Source organism: Heterodontus francisci, chromosome 1, assembly GCF_036365525.1.
Source record: "Heterodontus francisci isolate sHetFra1 chromosome 1, sHetFra1.hap1, whole genome shotgun sequence".
NCBI lineage: Eukaryota > Metazoa > Chordata > Chondrichthyes > Heterodontiformes > Heterodontidae > Heterodontus > Heterodontus francisci.
In genome coordinates, this window is record NC_090371.1 from 270005388 (window position 1) to 270023715 (window position 18328).

Sequence of the window (18328 nt, forward strand, 5' to 3'; positions counted from 1 at the left end):
AGCAAAAATAATGTGGTTTAATGGGAGGTTTGAATTTTCACATAGACTGGGAGAAGCAGAACAGCTGAAGCTCCACTTGTGTAGTTTCACTTTGTGATGCTCTAGGAAATAAAAGTCTGAAGGGTGACCTGATAGAAGACTTTAAGATTACGAAAGGGTTTAATAGGGTAGACATAGAGAAGATGTTTCCACTTGCAGGCGAGACCAGACCCAGGGACCATAAATATAAGATAGTCACTAATAAACCCAATAAGGAATTCAGGAGAAACTTCTTTACCAGGAGAGTGGTGAGAATGTGGAACTCAGCCATGATCGTATAGAATGGCAGAGCAGGCTCGATGGACCATATGGTCTACTCTTGCTCCTATTTCTTGTGTTCTCACTACTACAGGGAGTGATTGAGGTGACTAGCAGAGATACATTCAAGGGGAAACTAGACAAAAGCATAAAGGAGAAAGGAATTGAAGGATATGTTGATGAGGTTAAATGAAGGAGGGTGGGAGGAGGCTCGTGCGGAGCATAAACACCTGTTGATCTCTGGCTTGAAAATTTTAATTGAACCATCTGCCTTTTTTGGGGATGAGAATTCCAGATTTCCACTACCATTTGTTTGAAAAAAAAGTTCCTGATACTACTCCAACCCATTGAATACTTTTATTATTTTGAACACCTCAATTATGCTACCTCTCAACACACTGAACTCAAGAAAGAGCAAGACAAATTTATGGAACCTTTCTTGATAATTTAACCATTTAAGCCCTGATTTCATTCTGATGAATCTGTGCTGTACCCCATCCCTTCGGGACGTGTGGTGCTTAAAACTGATACATTATACATTAGATGGGATCCAACCATGGCTCTGAGAACTGAAGCATCACTTCCTCCCCTTTATATTCCAACTCCCCAGATAAAGGTTAACCTCCATTAGCCATTTTGATTATTTTTTGTACCTATTCATAAGCTTTTCGTGATTTTTGTGTATGGAATTGTAAATCCCTTTGTTTCTCCATCGTTCTTAGTCTTCTGCGATGAAGGAAACATTCTGATTTGTCTTTCTTGGATCTAAAGTGATGATCTCACATTTCCCCATGTGGAACTCCATCTACCACAGTTTTGATCAGACACTTACTTTACCCACATCCCATCTGCACTACTTTCTGTGGCTCCTAATGTCGTTTCATCTGCAAGCCTGGAAACACATCTCTCTACCTCTTCATCCAAGTCATTGACATATATGGTCAAAAGCTGAAAATCTCTCACCCTTTCTCTTTGCAAGCTCGGCAACTTTTACCTGAGTTCTATTAAGCAGCTAACCAGTCAGCTGCAAAACGTAACTCATATATTAAATGACACATTTGATGTAATTGGCAGTCAGGTGAATGTATAATTTGATGGGTGTCGTAATGGTCAGGTCCATATTTTACCCAAGTGCTTTGAAGAATCTGGATGAAATTATATTCTAATGAGAACAAGGTTCCTCCACCCCATTAAGAAAGAAGAGATATTTTTCCATCACTTGTGAACAATGTTATCACAACTTAACATTACTAAGCATTCTTTTTGAATTTTCTTCCCTTTTTTTCATGTTACCATTCAATGAGCCCAGATAGGCCTTCAGTGTTTCACCAATGTTGCTATACTTTACTTGTAACATATATGGAGAATGTGGTTGGGTTATTCGCCTGCGAAGCATTTCGGTTAAGTTGAGCTGTGTTGTCACTTGATGTTTGCTCATGCCCACTTTCACTGGATAGCAATCAGGAGTGGGAAACTCAGTTGAGTTTTCCTTTACATAGCCCAGTGACACAAAGGCTAATTGAAGCACACCTACCCTGCCTGAGATCAGCTAATTCAAATAAAACTAGCGAGAGAACCCATGGCCTTGTTAGTAGGTGTGGCTCAATACCACACATGGTGATTTTTAAAAATTCTTTCATGGGATGTGAGCATTGCTGATAAGACCAGCATTTGTTGTCCATCCCTAATTGCCTTTGAGAAGGTGATGGTGAGCTACCTTCTTGAACCACTGCAGTCCATCTGGTGTAGGTACACCCCCAGTGCTTATACATTTGGTAAGAAAACCTTTAACTTTTAAAAAATTAATCTATTCCACTTTCATGTTTGCAATGGCAATAAAAACAGAATGAAAGTCTTAGCCTTTCTTAAAAAAATAATGAAGCACTTGAGCTCCAGAATCGACCGTATTGGGCAAAGTTGCTAGAAAACACTCTTGCTCAAGCAGTCTAACAATAACCATTGCTATAGTAACATATAATAAAGCTTGCAACCAAAATAGTGCAGGAATATATTTGCATTAACCTAAAGTTCTCACTTCTGGTTTCCAAAATTATCATATCACACCAGCTCTTCTATTAAAGATAATTAGTTACAGCTTTTTAAAGCACTGGTTAATATTTAATAAGACATTGTGCAACAATGTGGTTGACTCTTACATGCCCTCTGAAATGGCCTCAGTTGTACCTAACCGCTACGAAGTGAATAAAAAGGAATGAAACCGGACGGACCACCCAGCATCGACCTAGGCACCAGAAATGACAACGTCAAACCCAGCCCTGTCGACCCTGCAAAGTCCTCCTTACTAACATCTGGGGGCTTGTGCCAAAGTTGGGAGAGCTGTCCCACAGACTAGTCAAGCAACAGCCTGACATAGTCATACTCATGGAATCATACCTGACAGACAATGTCCCAGACACTGCCATCACTATCCCTGGGTATGTCCTGTCCCACCAGCAGGACAGACCCAGTAGAGGTGGCAGCACAGTGGTCTACAGTAGGGAGGGAGTTGTCCTGGGAGTCCTCGACATCGACTCCAGATCCCATGAAGTCTCATGGCATCAGGTCAAACATGGACGAGGAAACCTCCTACTGATTACCACCTAACCACCCTCCCTCAGCTGATGAATCAGTACTCCTCCATGTTGAACACCACCTGGAGGAAGCACTGAGGGTGGCAAGGGCACAAAATGTACTCTGGGTGGGGGGCTTCAATGTCCATCACCAAGAGTGGCTCGGTAGCACCACTACTGCTGGAGCTGGCCGAGTACTAAAAGACATAGCTGCTAGACTGGGTCTGCGGCAGGTGGTGGGGGAACCAACATGAGGGAAAATCATACTTGACCTTGTTCTCACTAATCTGCCTGCCGCAGATGCTTCTGTCCATGACAGTATTGGTAGGAGTGACCACCGTACAGTCTTTGTGAGACAAAGTCCCACCTTCACATTGAGGATACCATCCATCGTATTGTGTGGCACTACCGCCGTGTTAAATGGGATAGATTTCAAACAGATCTAGCAATGCAAAACTGGGCATCCATGAGGCGCTGTGGGCCATCAGCAGAAGCAGAATTGTACTCAATCACAATCTGTAACCTCATGGCCTGGCATATCCCCCACTCTACCATTACCATCAAACCAGGAGACCAACCCTGGTTCAATGAAGAGTGCAGGAGGGCATGCCAGGAGCAGCACCAGGCATACCTCAAAATGAGGTGTCAACCTGGTGAAGCTACAACCCAGGACTACTTGCATGCCAAACTGCATAAGTAGCATGCAATAGACATAGCTAAGCGAACCCATTACCAACGGATCAGATCCAAGCTCTGCAGTCCTGCCACATCCAGCCATGAATGGTGGTTTAAACAACTAACTGGAGGAAGTGGATCTACAAATATCCCCATCCTCAATGACAGAGGAGCCCAGCACATCAGTGCGAAAGATAAGGCTGAAGCATTTGCAACAATCTACAGCCAGAAGTGCAGAGCTGAAGATCCATTTCGGTCCCCTCTTGAAGTCCCCAGCATTACAGATGCCAGACTTCAGCCAATTTGATTTACTCCGCATGATATCAAGAAACGACTGAAGGCACTGGATACTGCAAAGGCTATGGGCCCTGACAATATTCCAGCAATAGTACTGAAGACCTATGTTTCAGAACTTGCTGCACCCCTAGCCAAGCTGTTCCAGTATAGCTACAACACTGGCATCTACCTGGCAATGTGGAAAATTGCCCAGGTATGTCCTGTACAAAAATGCAGGACAAGTCCAACCCGGCCAATTACTGCCCCATCAGTCCACTCTCAATAATCAGCAAAGTGATGGAAGGTGTCATCAACAGTGCCATCAAGCAGCACTTGCTTAGCAATAACCTGCTCTGTGATACCCAGTTTGGGTTCCGACAGGGCCACTCAGCTCCTGACCTCATTACAACCTTGGTTCAAACATGGACAAAAGGGCTGAACTCAAGAGGTGAGGTGGCAGTGACTGCTCTTGACATCAAGGCAGCATTTGACCAAGTATGGCTTCAAGGAGCCCCAGCAAAACTGGAGTCAATGGGAATCGGGGGAAAACTCTCTGCTGGTTAGAGTCATACCTAGCGCAAAGGAAGATGGTTGTGGTTGGTGGAGGTCAATCATCTGAGCTCCAGAACATCACTGCAGGAGTTCCTCAGGGTAGTGTCCTAGGCCCAGCCATATTCAACTGCTTCATCAATGACCTTCCTTCAATCATAAGGTCAGAAGTGGGGATGTTCGCTGATGATTGCACAATGTTCAGCACCATTTGCAACTCCTCAAATACTGAAGCAGTGCGTGTAGAAATGCAGCAAGACCTGGACAATATCCAGGGTTGGGCTGAAATGTGGCAAGTAACATTTGCGCCAAACAAGTGCCAGGCAATGACCATCTCCAACAAGAGAGAATCTAACCATCTCTCCTTGACGTTCAGTGGCATTACCATCGCTGAATCCCCCACTATCAATATCCTAGGGGCTACCATTGACCAGAAATTGAACTGGAGTAGCCATATAAATACTGTGCCTAAAAGAGCAGGTCAGAGGCTAGGAATCCTGCAGTGAGTAACTCACTTCCTGACTCCCCAAAGCCTGTCCACCATCTACAAGGCACAAGTCAGGAGTGTGATGGAATACTCTCCACTTGTCTGGGTGGGTGCAGCTCCAACAACACTCGAGAAGCTCGACACCATCCAGGACAAAGCAGCCCACTTGATTGGCACACCATCCATAAACATTCACTCCCTCCACCACCGACGCACAGTGGCAGCAGTGTGTACCATCTACAAGATGCACTGCAGCAATGCACAAAGGTTCTTTAGACAGCACCTTCCAAACCCACGACCTCTACCAACTTGAAGGACAAGAGCAGCAGATGCCTGGGAACACCACCACCTGCAAGTTCCCCTCCAAGTCACACACCATCCTGACTTGAAACTATATGGCCGTTCCTTCACTGTTGTTGGGTCAAAATCCTGGAACTCCCTTCCTAACAACACTGTTGGTGTACCTACCCCACATGGACTGCAGCGGTTCAAGAAGGCAGCTCACCACCACCTTCTCAAGGGAAATTAGGGATGGGCAATAAATACTGGCATAGCCAGTGACGCCCACATCCCATGAATGAATAAAAAAAACAACAAAACAACAACAAAAACTTGTATTTATATAACACCTTTAATATGATAAAATGTCCCAAAGTGCTTCACAAGAATGTTATAAAGCACTGTTTATTGACAATTGCACCTTTCTGACACATACAGAGGAGGCAATGTAGCTCATTGTAAACTGTTTCACTGAGGCAACAAATGCCTTTGGCCTTACTTTAATACTAAAGAAAACAGTAGCTCCTATTTCTTATGTTCTTATGTTGTTTATTTTTTCGTAATATTGCTTGAGGGATAAATATTTGCCAGGACACCGGGGAGAACTCCCCTGTCGTTTTCCCAGTTGTGATATGCCATTTTTTTATGTCCACCTGAGACGGCAGATGGATTAACGTCTCATCTGAAAGACTGATGAAAATGGTTGCTCGTGGCCTCCAGTGTCTGCAATAGCACAGTGGGATGGCCGATGCAGGGAAGCTGAATGGGGTCAGGTGTTTGGTAACATTTTTAAATGTAATGCTTCTCAATTAATTGAGATTTAAAAATGTTAAATGCACTCCTTCTCACCCTCACCACACCAGAATTCCACTAACTTGTTAGCATCCTTGATCTAGTATTGTCACAGTGATCGTGACTGGAAATGGTCATATGACGTCATCTATCATTACCACCCACTCTGAATATGTCCGCCACATTTGAGTGTATGTGCTCAATAGATGGCATTGCCTCTGGAAGTCCAGTGATGGGGAGCTGGTGGACTGCTCCCGGGAATGTTTTACAGCCCCAACCAGCAGGTGGATTTGGGAAGATGATCATCTCTCGGAGATCTAATGAGGATATTCAGAGGGCATCTTAGCTTCCTGTAATGTCCTGTAAAACAAAATTTCAGATTATTGTATTCATGGTGTCATCTAAAAGTCTCCGAATGTTCCTGCCTTGTAGTAGCCTTATAACTGTGTGTTGCTCTTTCCTCAGATAAACTATGAATTTTAACAATGTGCTTTAGATGGATGCAATTAACAAATTCTTATTTCATTTGCAGGAATTTTTTGACCTATGGCCTATACAGATGGGTGAAGTCCCTCCTTACCAAGGTCCCAGAACGCCTGATGGCAGAGTATGTTTTAACTCAATGTGAATTTGAGAATGTTTGAGGATTCTGATATAAAAAGAAAGACTTGCATTTGTATAGCACATTTCACAACCCCAGCAAATGAAGGGCAGTCACTATTGTAATGTATCAGCCAATTTGCAACAGCAAACAACAATGTGATATTGACTAGATAATCTGTTTTAGTGATGTCGGTCAAGAGATAAATATTGACCAGAAGTCCCTGCTCTTTGAAATAGTGCCATGGGATCTCTTATGTCCGGTTGCGATGGCACACAGGGCCTTCGTTTAACAGCTAACACAGCACTTCTGACTATACTAGGAGAATCAGCCTAGATTTTGTGCTCAAGTCTCTGGAGTGGAACTTGAACTCACAAACTTCCAGAATCTTCTGGAGTTATAAAATTCATGGGTGCCAGGACCATTTCCAGGTCTTGACCCCTTCTATGTCAGGGGCGCCCACCTGTGCGACCTTATGGAAGACGGCCAATTAACAGGCTGCCTCCATGTTCGTCATCCAATTAGAGAGGGCGGGCAGCACATGGACGCAGGAGGGCCAATTGGAGGCCCCGGCTGGAGCGGCAGCCCAGCAGCTCCACTGGGAAAGGTGAGTGCTGCTCAGGAAGAGGGAGACCTAGACGGTGTCTCAAAATGGAGGCACTCATGAAAGGGTACAGACAGCATATATAAAAAAAAAGGCCCAGAACTGTCAGGGTCATCAGTGTGGAGGGGGAGCACCTCCATAGGCATGTATTTGGGCGCAGATGTAGTGCTTTCTGCCTTTGGGATTATTGACACCAGCATGCAGATCAGTTTATGATTGCCCTCCAACCTCCAAAGTATTGCTGGATTCTGGACATAACGGGAAACGCATGCGCCATTGGTAAAATTTCAGTGCTTTGGCAGAATATTGGAATAGTGGATCATTGCCCTGTTATGCATCTTTTAATTGGCTACCCAACGCTGATGGGTGGGTAGCCATTGCCGCTGGCAGCCCACCTCCTTGAAAAGCCCACGGAGGCGGGAACATGTCGGTAGTCGGCCTGGCACACTGCATTCAAAATGTTCATATATCCCTACCCCACTCCACCTCCAAAGCTGCTTCCACAGGGCTGGGCAGACTTCAACCTCTGACTCAGAGGCAAAAGTGCTACCAACTGAGCCACAGCTGACACCAGCTAATGCAGGTTCTAAAAAAATTGTGATTCCTATCAATATCATTATTGTTAACTGTTCCATCTACTGTCTGTTTATTGTATATATTGTTATTTTTTAGGAAATAATCTTTCACAAAATCATTGACTACATTCTACATGGAAAGGAAGAGATTAAAGTTATTCCGTGAGTTTTAAACACGACTCAATTGACAATTATTTCTCCAGTGGTAAAAATAACATAGTTGGAAAACTTGTGCTTTTCTGTCTTTTTTTCAGGACTCCTCCTGCTGACCACTGGGCCTTGGTCAGTGGACTACCAACCTATGTTGCAGAAACTGGATTAGTAAGTTCCGTTTTTACAGCTGTTAAAACATTTTATGAAGTGATGTAATTTTGCCTTGGAAAAGGTGCAGAGTAGAGCTATGAGAATGATTCTTAGTTTAAAGAACCTTAGCTACTTAGAACTAGGACTAAATTGTTAACAAACAACTTCATAATCCAAACCTCTGTTTAGTCCCCCTTGGCAACATGGCAGAGCAGAGAGCCATGGCTGTAAAGGCAACCATACTCAAGAACGCATTGGGTGGTAGCATAATAGGCTAGATGTCACCAGAGGTGCTGGTGCTTGGATGTTCTGGTGCTATGTCTGGCCCATGGCCAAAGCCATCCAGGTGTTGGGAAATCGTGCTCGACCCTGACTCCTTCAAAGGTATTGAGGAGGCTCGAGCGTGTGGAGCAATCCTACCCAATCTTATCCTCATTCAGGTGGAATTTCTCAATGGCACGTATCCCCCAAATCATCCCTCCAGAACCCTGCCTCACAACTTAAGGCATCTCATGGAAACTCCGTCCATGCCATTCCACTCTGTGCAGGAGGGATTCCTTGTATGGGCTGCTCCTACACACTAGCCACTTCCCCACCCTCGTCTTCCATCTGCTATTCCATTTTGCTGTCTGGTGGAGGCGGGCGACCCCAATGGAAAGCTATGGGGGAATCCTCTGTGCACCACTGGGGATCTGGGGTGGAGAGTGCTGCACAGAGCAGGTACGTGGAATAAGTTGTTAAACACTTTTAAGGATTCCCAGACTGCTTGTGGTTTTTGCAGCCTGGAAGAAGCTGTGTTTGATGTACAATAGTACCGTGAGACGTTGCAGCCCCTGTATTACTATCTGAAGGAGCTGCTCCTCAATTTGTGGACGGCACTTCAGCCTGAAACTCCTGATTCTTGGCCACTTGGTGTGAAGGTGAGTGGGTAAATTAGAGAACCTTCTCATGAGTCTTTTCTTGAGATTAGCCAAGAGAATGATTAACAGGTCCAGGATGGTCGGGGTGGGCCTGCCCCGGATGCCTTGGAATTGTCTATGCTTGGGTGGCCTTGGCAAAGGAACATAAAGTGTCTGCTGGTATTCTTGAGGCCCTTCGCTATGGGTGTGCACCGCAGGGTGTATTTTGCCCTTCAGAACCTGATAATAACATTATAATTTAGTTGGGAAGGTTCCCATTGCTTTTGTTGGGACTTCTTTTTTGCTTAAGTTGAGCTTCTTTTAGTTTGATTGGACCATGTGTTTCATTCTTATATTAGGGGTGCCCTAAAATGAGCATTTGTCCTGCTGAATCTTGTTTAGTCTCCCTGGGGGTTACCCAGTGTCCATCAAAATAGGCCCAGTATAACTACTGACTGCCTTATCTACTTTAACCCTTGATCCAATTAGTTTAAATGCTCCCCAAAGGCTACCTCAAAATTCTCAGATAATATATGTGCACCCTTAAAATTAAGATGGAGGCCATTGTCATAAAAAAAACTTACTGTTGAAAAATTTTGCAGTATTCAATATACGTGAGTTTCAGGGACATACTAGATCTCCTGAAAGAGCATGGTATTCTCTAGGGTTCTCACAAGGAATGGGAACGCCAATAACATAGCATAATGGAACGAAATGGGCAGTTGGGAAATCTCCCAATTAACAATAGGAACAGCTGATCTATCTGCAGGGTTTGGGAAATGCTCCCGTTAAGGAAGCTGATCGGAGGAGCACCTAGTGACTCACTTCTCAATTTCTCCTCTTTCCCTGTGGAGAAGACTAGAGACTCCTGCTGCTTCCACAACCTGGACTGAAAACTTGAAGTGTGTGTGGGGAATGATTATGTGGGAGTGGGGAATACGTTCTTCCCTGCCACTGATTGTAAAAGCTTTCACTGAATGATTTTGCTCAGTAATGTGGTTTGAATTAATTATCTTCACAGATCTGCAATATCATGAATACAGCAGCAGATGAGACATTTAGCTTCCAGGTAAAACATCAAGTTATTCAAAAAAAAACCCTGCAATATTGGAAATCAAAATCCAGGAACAGGAAATGGCGAAGCTGTGATTGGGTCATCCTGTTCAGAGTTCCATCAAATCTCAATGGATAGGAAGCAAGCATCAGTAGCAGCACCAATAATATTACCATGCTTCATATTTACAGAACCAGGCCAAACTGGTTTTAAAAGGATGGGGTAAAAAGTTAACTATTGAAAAACCCCTCCGCCACCTGTAAAGAACATGGATGAGATCCATTATCAATTGAAAACAACTTTGGGAGGGAAGTGAAGTGGGGCACATCAGAGTGATGGGGTGCAGCAGATCTGCGTGGGACAGAGCAGAGTGGATGAGCAGGGGCAGAGTAGAGTGGTGGGATGGAACAGTGTGGAGTGAGGCAGAGCACAGTGGTGTGAGGAGGGGCTGATTGAAGTGGGTTGGAGCAGAGTGGAGTGAGGAGGTGCAGAATGGAGCCGGGTGCCCTGTTCTGAAATCCATGTGGCCAGATCATCATATCAGATGTCACTTTTTCCGTACTTTCACCTTAGTTTTCATTTTATCATAACATCAACAACAATTTGCGTTTATAGAGCATCTTTAAAAAAAATCCCACGGGTGCATCACAGGAGTGTTATCAATCAACATTTGCCACATAATGACATATTCCCACAAGAGCTTGGTCAAAGAGGTAGAATTTAAGAAGTATCTTAAAGGAAGTGAAAGAGATAGAGAGGCAGAGAGGTTTGGAGAGGGAATTCCAATGTGAAGGTAGCACTGGCAGTGGTGAGTAAGTCTGACCACCAGTCAAACCAATGGGATGTGCTGACTGCTGAGCTCATAATGCTGATGGCAGGCCTGGTGCATTTAGAGGGTCGGACCTCATTAACAAACCCTTCCCCCGACCTGCTCTGTGGGCTATGGGTACAAAAGAGGTGCCTTTGGGCACTCTGCTGTCTCTGAGCCAGTGCAGTATTGGGCATCCCAGGAGCCTCCCTGTTTCAGGAAAGGGGAGACAGTGGCATAGTGCTGATGTTACTGAACTAGTAATCCAGAGGCCAAGGCTAATGCCCAGTGGACATGGGTTCATATCACACCACCACAACAGCTGGTGGGATTTAAAAATTCAATTAATTAATTCAAAAATCTGGAATTGGAAGCTAGTCTCAGTAATGGTGCTATGAAACTATCAACGATTATCATAAAATACCCATCTGGTTAGGAATGTCCTTTAGGGAAGGAAATCTGCCATCCTTACCTGGTCTGGCCTACATGTGACTCCAGACCCACAGCAATGTGGTTGACTCTTATGTGCCCTCTGAAATGGCCTAGCAAGCAAGTTGTATCTAACTGCTATAAAGTCAATAAAAAGGAATGAAACCGGACAGACCACCCGGCATCGATCTAGGCACTGGAAACGACAAACCCAGCCCTGTCGACCCTGCAAAGCCCTCCTTACTAACATTTGAGGTTTGTGCCAAAGTTGGGAGAGCAGTCCCAAAGACTAGTCAAGCAACAGCCTGACATAGTCATACTCACGGAATCATACCTTACAGAAAATGTCACAGACATCACCATCACCATCCCTGGGTATGTCCTGTCCCACCGGCAGGACAGACCCAGCAGATGTGGCGGCACTGTGTTATACAGTAGGGAGGGAGTTGCCCTGGGAGGCCTCAACATCGACTCTGGACCCCATGAAGTTTCATGGCATCAGGTCAAACATGGGCAAGGAAATTCCTGCTGATTACCACCTACCGCCCTCCCTCAGCTGATGAGTAAGTGCTCCTCCTTCTGCTGTGGTGGGATTTAAACCCATGTCCCCAGAGCAATACCCTGTGTCTCTGGGTTACTAGTCCAGTGACAATACCACTATGCCACCGCCTCCCCCTGTGTAGAAATGCAGTAAGACCTGGACAATATCCGGGCTTGGGCTGATAAGTGGCAAGTAACATTCTTGCCACACAAGTGCCATGCAATGACCATCTCCCACAAGAGAGAATCTAACCATCTCCCCTTGACATTCAATGGCATTACCATCGCTGAATCTCCCACTATCAACATCCTAGGGGATACCATTGACCAGAAACTGAACTGGAGCAGCCACATAAATATCATGGCTACAAGAGCAGGTCAGAGGCTAGGAATCCTGCGGCAAGTAACTCACTTCCTGACTCCCCAAAACCTGTACACCATCTACAGGGCACAAGTCAGGGGTGTGATGGAATACTCTCCACTTGCCTGGATGGGTGCAGCTCAAACAACACTCAGGAAGCTTGACACCATCCAGGACAAAGCAGCCCGCTTGATTGGAACCCCATCCACAAACATTTACTCCCTCCACCACCGACGCACAGTGGCAGCAGTGTGTACCATCTACAAGATGCACTGCATTAAAGCACCAAGGCTCCTTAGACAGCACCCTTCAAACCCGCGACCTCTACCAACTAGAAGGACAAGGGTAGCAAATACATGGGAACACCACCATCTGCAAGTTCCCCTCCAAGTCACACACCATCCTGACTTGGAACTATATTGCCATTGGATCAAAATCCTGGAACACCCTTCCGAACAGCAATGTGGGTGTACCTACCCCACATGGACTGCAGTGGTTCAAGAAGGCAGCTCACCACCACCTTCTCAAGAGCAGTTAGGGATGGGCAATAAATGCTGGCCTAGCCAGCGACACCCACATCCCACGAATGAATAAAAAAAAATTCCCTTGGTTCAGGGGGCATAGGTTTGCAGTAGGAGGTAGGGGATTTAGAGGGAATTTGAAAGGAAATTTTTTCTCCCTGAGGGTGGTGAGTATCTGGAACTCACTGCCTGAAAGGGTGGTAGAGACAAAAACCTACATAACATTTAAAACGTGCTTAGAAATACACATGGAGTGCTGTAACCTACAAGGCTACGGACCAAGAGCTGGAAAGTGGGATTAGACTGGATGGCTACTTGTTGGCCGGCACGGACGTGATGGCCTCCTTCTGTGCCGTAAAGTTCTATGATTCTATGATTACCATCCTATTTATACCCAGTGGGTTGCCTCGCAAATAAAAACAGCAAGTGTTGGAAATACTCAGCAGGTCAGGCAGCATCTGTGGAGAGAGAAGCAGAGTTAACGTTTCAGGTCTGTGACCTTTCATCAGAACTGGCAAAGGTTAGAAAAGAATTAGGTTTTAAGCAAGTGAAGGAGGGGGTGTGTTTGGTGGGGAAGAGAACAAAAGGGAAGGTGTGTGATAGGGCAGAGGGCAGGATAGATGAAATAATAAATCTGTCATGGGACAAAGACAAAGAGCGTGTCAATGCTTGTGGTGAAAGACAAAGCATTAGTCCAGAGACAGTGTTAATGGCAGAGTAATGTGCAACTCTGCCCACATGAAAAAACAGGTACATGGTTAAAAAATAAAATAAAATACAATCTCTCTTCAGGTGTCTTTTTATTATAGCAATGTTTCTCACCAAATGGTTAACATGGCCACATCAGAGTGGCATAGAGTGTATCACACTAATTAGCCCATAAGGAATTAAGGAGCAAGAGGGAAGCGAAGAACATTTTTACTACAAACAGTAACAGAATCACGGAATAATCTGCCATTGAGACAGCTATTATACATGGTTTACCTTTCAACCAGGTAGAATTTGCAGGGAAAAGTGTTAGCGACTTATGGTAAAAAGGTAGACAGGTGAGCCTGATCTATGGAACAGAAATGAGCCTGTGGAGTGAATAGCCTTTTTATATTTCTTTTAATTATTGTCTGCGATTTTTTTTTTTATTCGTTTGTGGAACGTGGGCATCGCTGGCTAGGCCAGCATTTATTGCCCCTCCCTAATTGGCCTTGAACTGAATGGCTTGGTAGGCCATTTCAGAGGGCCTTTAAGAGTCAACCACATTGCTGTGGGTCTGGAGTCACATGTAGGCCAGACCAGGTAAGGACAGCAGATTTCCTTCCCTAAAGGACATTAGTGAACCAGATGGGTTTTTACAACAATCAACAATGGCTTCATAGTCACCATTAGACTAGCTTTTTTCATTCCAAATTTATTAACTGAATTCAAATTTCACCATCTGCCGTGGTGGGATTTGATCCCTTGGCTCCAGAGCACTAGCCTGGGCCTCTGGATTACTATTCCAGTTACATTACCATAAAGCCACCGCCTCCCCTGTGCACTTGAACAGTGATCTGACATAGTGCACCTGAAGTGTGTCGCACCTGACCTCTACTTACCTGTATTTGCAGGTATAGATCATTGTCCTTGGTGCATTATTGGGAGTGGAACGGCAGCTGTGAGTCGTCTCCATGCGCACAGGAGAGAAAAATTGTGACCACTTATGTTTTTATGTACTGCATGAATGACACATTTCAAACCGATTCTGTTGCCTTTAAAACTGCATTTTTTTTCTTGCATTCAGACTGAGCCCTTGGATAATTTTGGATGGACTATCAAAAATGTCCTTTCAATGCCAATAGTAAACAAGAAGGAAGAGATTGTTGGAATTGCTACATTTTACAACAGGAAAGATGGAAAACCTTTTGACGAAATGGACGAAGTTCTTATGGAAGTAAGACTCGCACAATGTGACTTTTAATCTTATTCAGCTAAACCGATTTAAACCTTGTCCACCCAGAGCTTACAGACCAGCATCTCATTCATTCTCCTTTGCCTCTTGTTTCTCCTCCAGTCCTTGACCCAGTTCCTAGGCTGGTCTGTTCTCAATACAGATACATACGATAAAATGAATAAGCTGGAAAACCGGAAAGATATTGCACAGGGAATGGTGCTATATCATGTAAAATGCAACAAGGATGAAATTCAGGACATACTGGTATGTTTTTGCCTGAGATATGGAAATGTCTTTATATTAAAAAAATGTGCAAAGTATTTTTTTCGGGTGGCAGGGTACAGGCTGTCAGAATAATCATCACATCCATCATGGCACCTTGCTGCCTGGTAGTATTGCAATTCAGATCAGATCATTGCATGCAAATGCTCACTCAGGAAGTTAAGGAGAGTATTAGACTAAAAGAAGAGGCTTACAATGTTGCAAAAAATAGTAGCAAGCCTGAGGATTGGGAGTGTTTTTGTAAACAGCAAAGGGCCGCCAAAATGTTGATAAAAAAGGAAAAAATAGAATGAGAGTAAACTAGCCAGCAATATAAAAAAAGATTATAAAAAGGAAGAGAGTAGCTAAAGTAGATGTTAGTTTCTTAGAGGCAGGGCAGGAGAAATCATCATGGGGAATGATGAAATGGCAGAGGCATTGAACAAATATTTTGTGTCTGTCTTCACAGTAGAAGACACAAGTTCCATATCAGAAGTAGGCAGTAATCTAGGGGCTAAAAAGAGTGAGGAAATTAACGATATTGATATCAGCTGAGAAAAGGTATTGGAGAAAATTTAGGGACTAAAATCTGACAAGTCCCTGGGACTAAATGGCCTACATCCTAGGGTTGTAAAAGAGATAGCTGCAGAGATAGTGGATGCGCTGGCTATGATTTTCCAGAATTCCTTAGATTCAGGAATGGTCCTGTCAGATTGGAAGTTGGCAAATGTTAACTGCTTTTCAAGAAAGGAGGTAAAGAGAAAACAGGGAACTACAGGCCAGTTAGCCTCACATCAGTCATTGGGGAGATGCTGGAAACTATTATTAAAGAAGTCTTAACATTCCCCTTGGAAAAGCATAGAATGATTAGAACAAGTCAGCATGGTTTTACTAAAGGGAGATCCTGTTTGACAAATTAATTAGAGATTTTGGAGGATGTAACTAGTAGGGCAGATAAAGGGGAACCAGTAGATGTAGTATACCTGGATTTTCAAAAGATATTCGATAAGGTGCCACATAAAAGATTAATAGGCAAGATAAGGGTACATGGTGTTGGGGGTAATATATTAGCGTGGATAGAGGATTGGTTAACAGACAGGAAGAAGAGAGTGGGCATAAAAGGGGCATTTTCAAGTTGGCAGGCAGTGAAAAGTGGGGTGCTGCAAGGATCAGTGCTGGGGCCTCAGCTATTTACACTCTATAGTAATGACTTGAATGAACAGACAAAGAGTAAAGTAGCTAAGTTTGCTGACGATACAAAGCTCGGTGGAAAGGTAAGCTGAGGGGAAGATGTAGAGAGGCTGTAAAGAGATATAGACAGGATAAGTGAGTGGGCAACAGATGGCCAATGGAGTATAATGTAGGGAAGTGTGAAGTTGTTCACTTTGGTCAAAAATAGAAAAGCAGAATTTTTTTAAAAGGTGTGAAACTGGTTAAGTGTTGATGTTCAGAGAGACTTGGGGATACTCGTACAAGGAACGCACAAAGTTAACATGCAGGTGCAGCAGGCTATTCGGAAGGCAAATGGCATGTTGGCCTTTATTGCAAGGGATTGGAGTACAGAAATAAAGAAGTCTTACTAAAATTGTACAGGGCTTTGGTGAGACCGCACCTGGAATACTGTGTACAGTTTTGGTCTCCATATTTAAGAAAGGATATACTTGCACTGGAGGCAGTGCAGCAAAGATTTACTATATTGGTCCCTGGGATGAGGGGATTGTCCTATGATGAGAGGTTGAGTAAATTGGGCCTATACTCTCTGGAGTTCAGAAGAATGAGAGGTGATCTAATTGAGATATACAATATTCTGAAAGGGCTTGATCGGAGAGAAGCTGAGAGATTGTTCCCGCTGGTCAGGGAATCTAGAACACAGGGACACAGTCTCAGGATAAGGGGACAATTATTCAGGACTGAGATGAGGGGAAATTACTTCACTCAAAGGGTTCTGAATCTTATGGAATTCGCTACCCCAGAGGGTTGTGAATGCTGCATCATTGAATACGTTTATGGCTGGGATATATAGATTTCTAGTCTCGCAGGGAATCAAGGGATATGGGGAGCAGGAAAGAAAGTGGAATTGAAGCCCAAGATCAGCCATGATTGTATTCAATGGCGGAGCAGGCTTGATTGGCCATATGGTCTACATCTGCTCCTATTTCTTGTGTTCTTGTGAAAATGGTTTGGCAAATGCTTTTTCAGGAAGATGATGTCCATTTAAACTTAGTTTTCACAACATGTGGCGCAAAGGCACTGAATGAATGATATAACTCTTTAGATAATCAAAATGTGTAACAATAACCATATACAGCAGTAATAGATTATACAGAATGCAACCATTGTAATTAGTTACCAACCATTTACAGCAAAAGGGCAAACTGTTCCTGTCCTATAAAATATATGGTCAGCAGCACCTTGCTAAATTCAAGTGTGAAGAACAGAACTGTGGCTAGAGTCTCAGGTTTAACCTGGATTTCTATATTTAACCTGTGCTTGCATCCAGCAAAAGGTTTGGACTGGCAATAGAGCCTGACAATCTGTCCTTACGGATAGCGCATTAATCATAGGAGTTATTTTAAAGCTGCATCCTCATCTCTAGTTGCAATGGTCAACTTCGAATTGCTTTACAAGTGCTTTTTTGCCTGATCTGAGCCATTTTAGTTCTAATTACTCCTGGGCAGTTTTTACTGTCTCTCTCACAGTATTAAAATTATCAACAATGATAGGAAGGCAATTTGGGTCTTTAAACTTGCATTTTTTATCATTCTACTTCATAACACATCTAAACATATTACCTATACACCCATAGCATGTATACATATCCATTAAATAAATGTATTGTGCAGTATATATTTGTCAGTAATTAACTGCTACATAGGGCGGCACAGTGGTGCAGTGGTTAGCACCGCAGCCTCACAGCTCCAGCGACTCGGGTTCAGTTCTGGCTACTGCCTGTGCGGAGTTTGCAAGTTCTCCCTGTGACCACGTGGGTTTCCGTCGGGTGCTCCCGTTTCCTCCCACAGCCAAAGACTTGCAGGTTGATAGGTAAATTGGCCATTGTAAATTGCCCCTAGTGTAGGTAGGTGGTAGGAGAATGGTGGGGATGTGGTAGGGAATATGGGGTTAATGTAGGATTAGTATAAATGGGTGGTTGTTGGTCGGCACAGCTTTGGTGGGCCGAAGGGCCTGTTTCAGTGCTGTATCTCTAAATAAATAAATAAACTGGTACTAGGTTAATGCTAACGATATCCACACCATCAAGTCCTACAGTGCTATTTGCTCTATTAACTATTCACTCTACATTACACTCCCTCTGCCATACACAATGCACCCACTGCACAGCTGTACTGCCTTAATAAATATATTGGATAAGATAAAGAAGCAAAAGAACATCTGGCAGTTAGTCTGAGGGACTGATTCCGGCTTCTAATTCTACTGACGTTGGTAAATCATTTGTGTGATTCATCTTGTCTGAATTGTTCCCTTGTAATTCCATGTCTGTCATCAATTAATCTGAATATCTCAT

General features: G+C 43.9%; 1 protein-coding gene across 1 annotated transcript in view; it reads left to right on the forward strand.

The window, feature by feature from the left end:
* Positions 1-18328, forward strand: part of LOC137360147 (rod cGMP-specific 3',5'-cyclic phosphodiesterase subunit beta-like) — a 75542-nt gene that overhangs the window by 25380 nt on the left and 31834 nt on the right. The window contains exons 5-10 of the mRNA XM_068025729.1: positions 6458-6532; positions 7803-7867; positions 7960-8026; positions 9929-9976; positions 14395-14544; positions 14665-14808. Coding sequence (XP_067881830.1) covers positions 6458-6532; positions 7803-7867; positions 7960-8026; positions 9929-9976; positions 14395-14544; positions 14665-14808 — 549 coding nt within the window. The remainder of the gene's footprint in view (positions 1-6457; positions 6533-7802; positions 7868-7959; positions 8027-9928; positions 9977-14394; positions 14545-14664; positions 14809-18328) is intronic.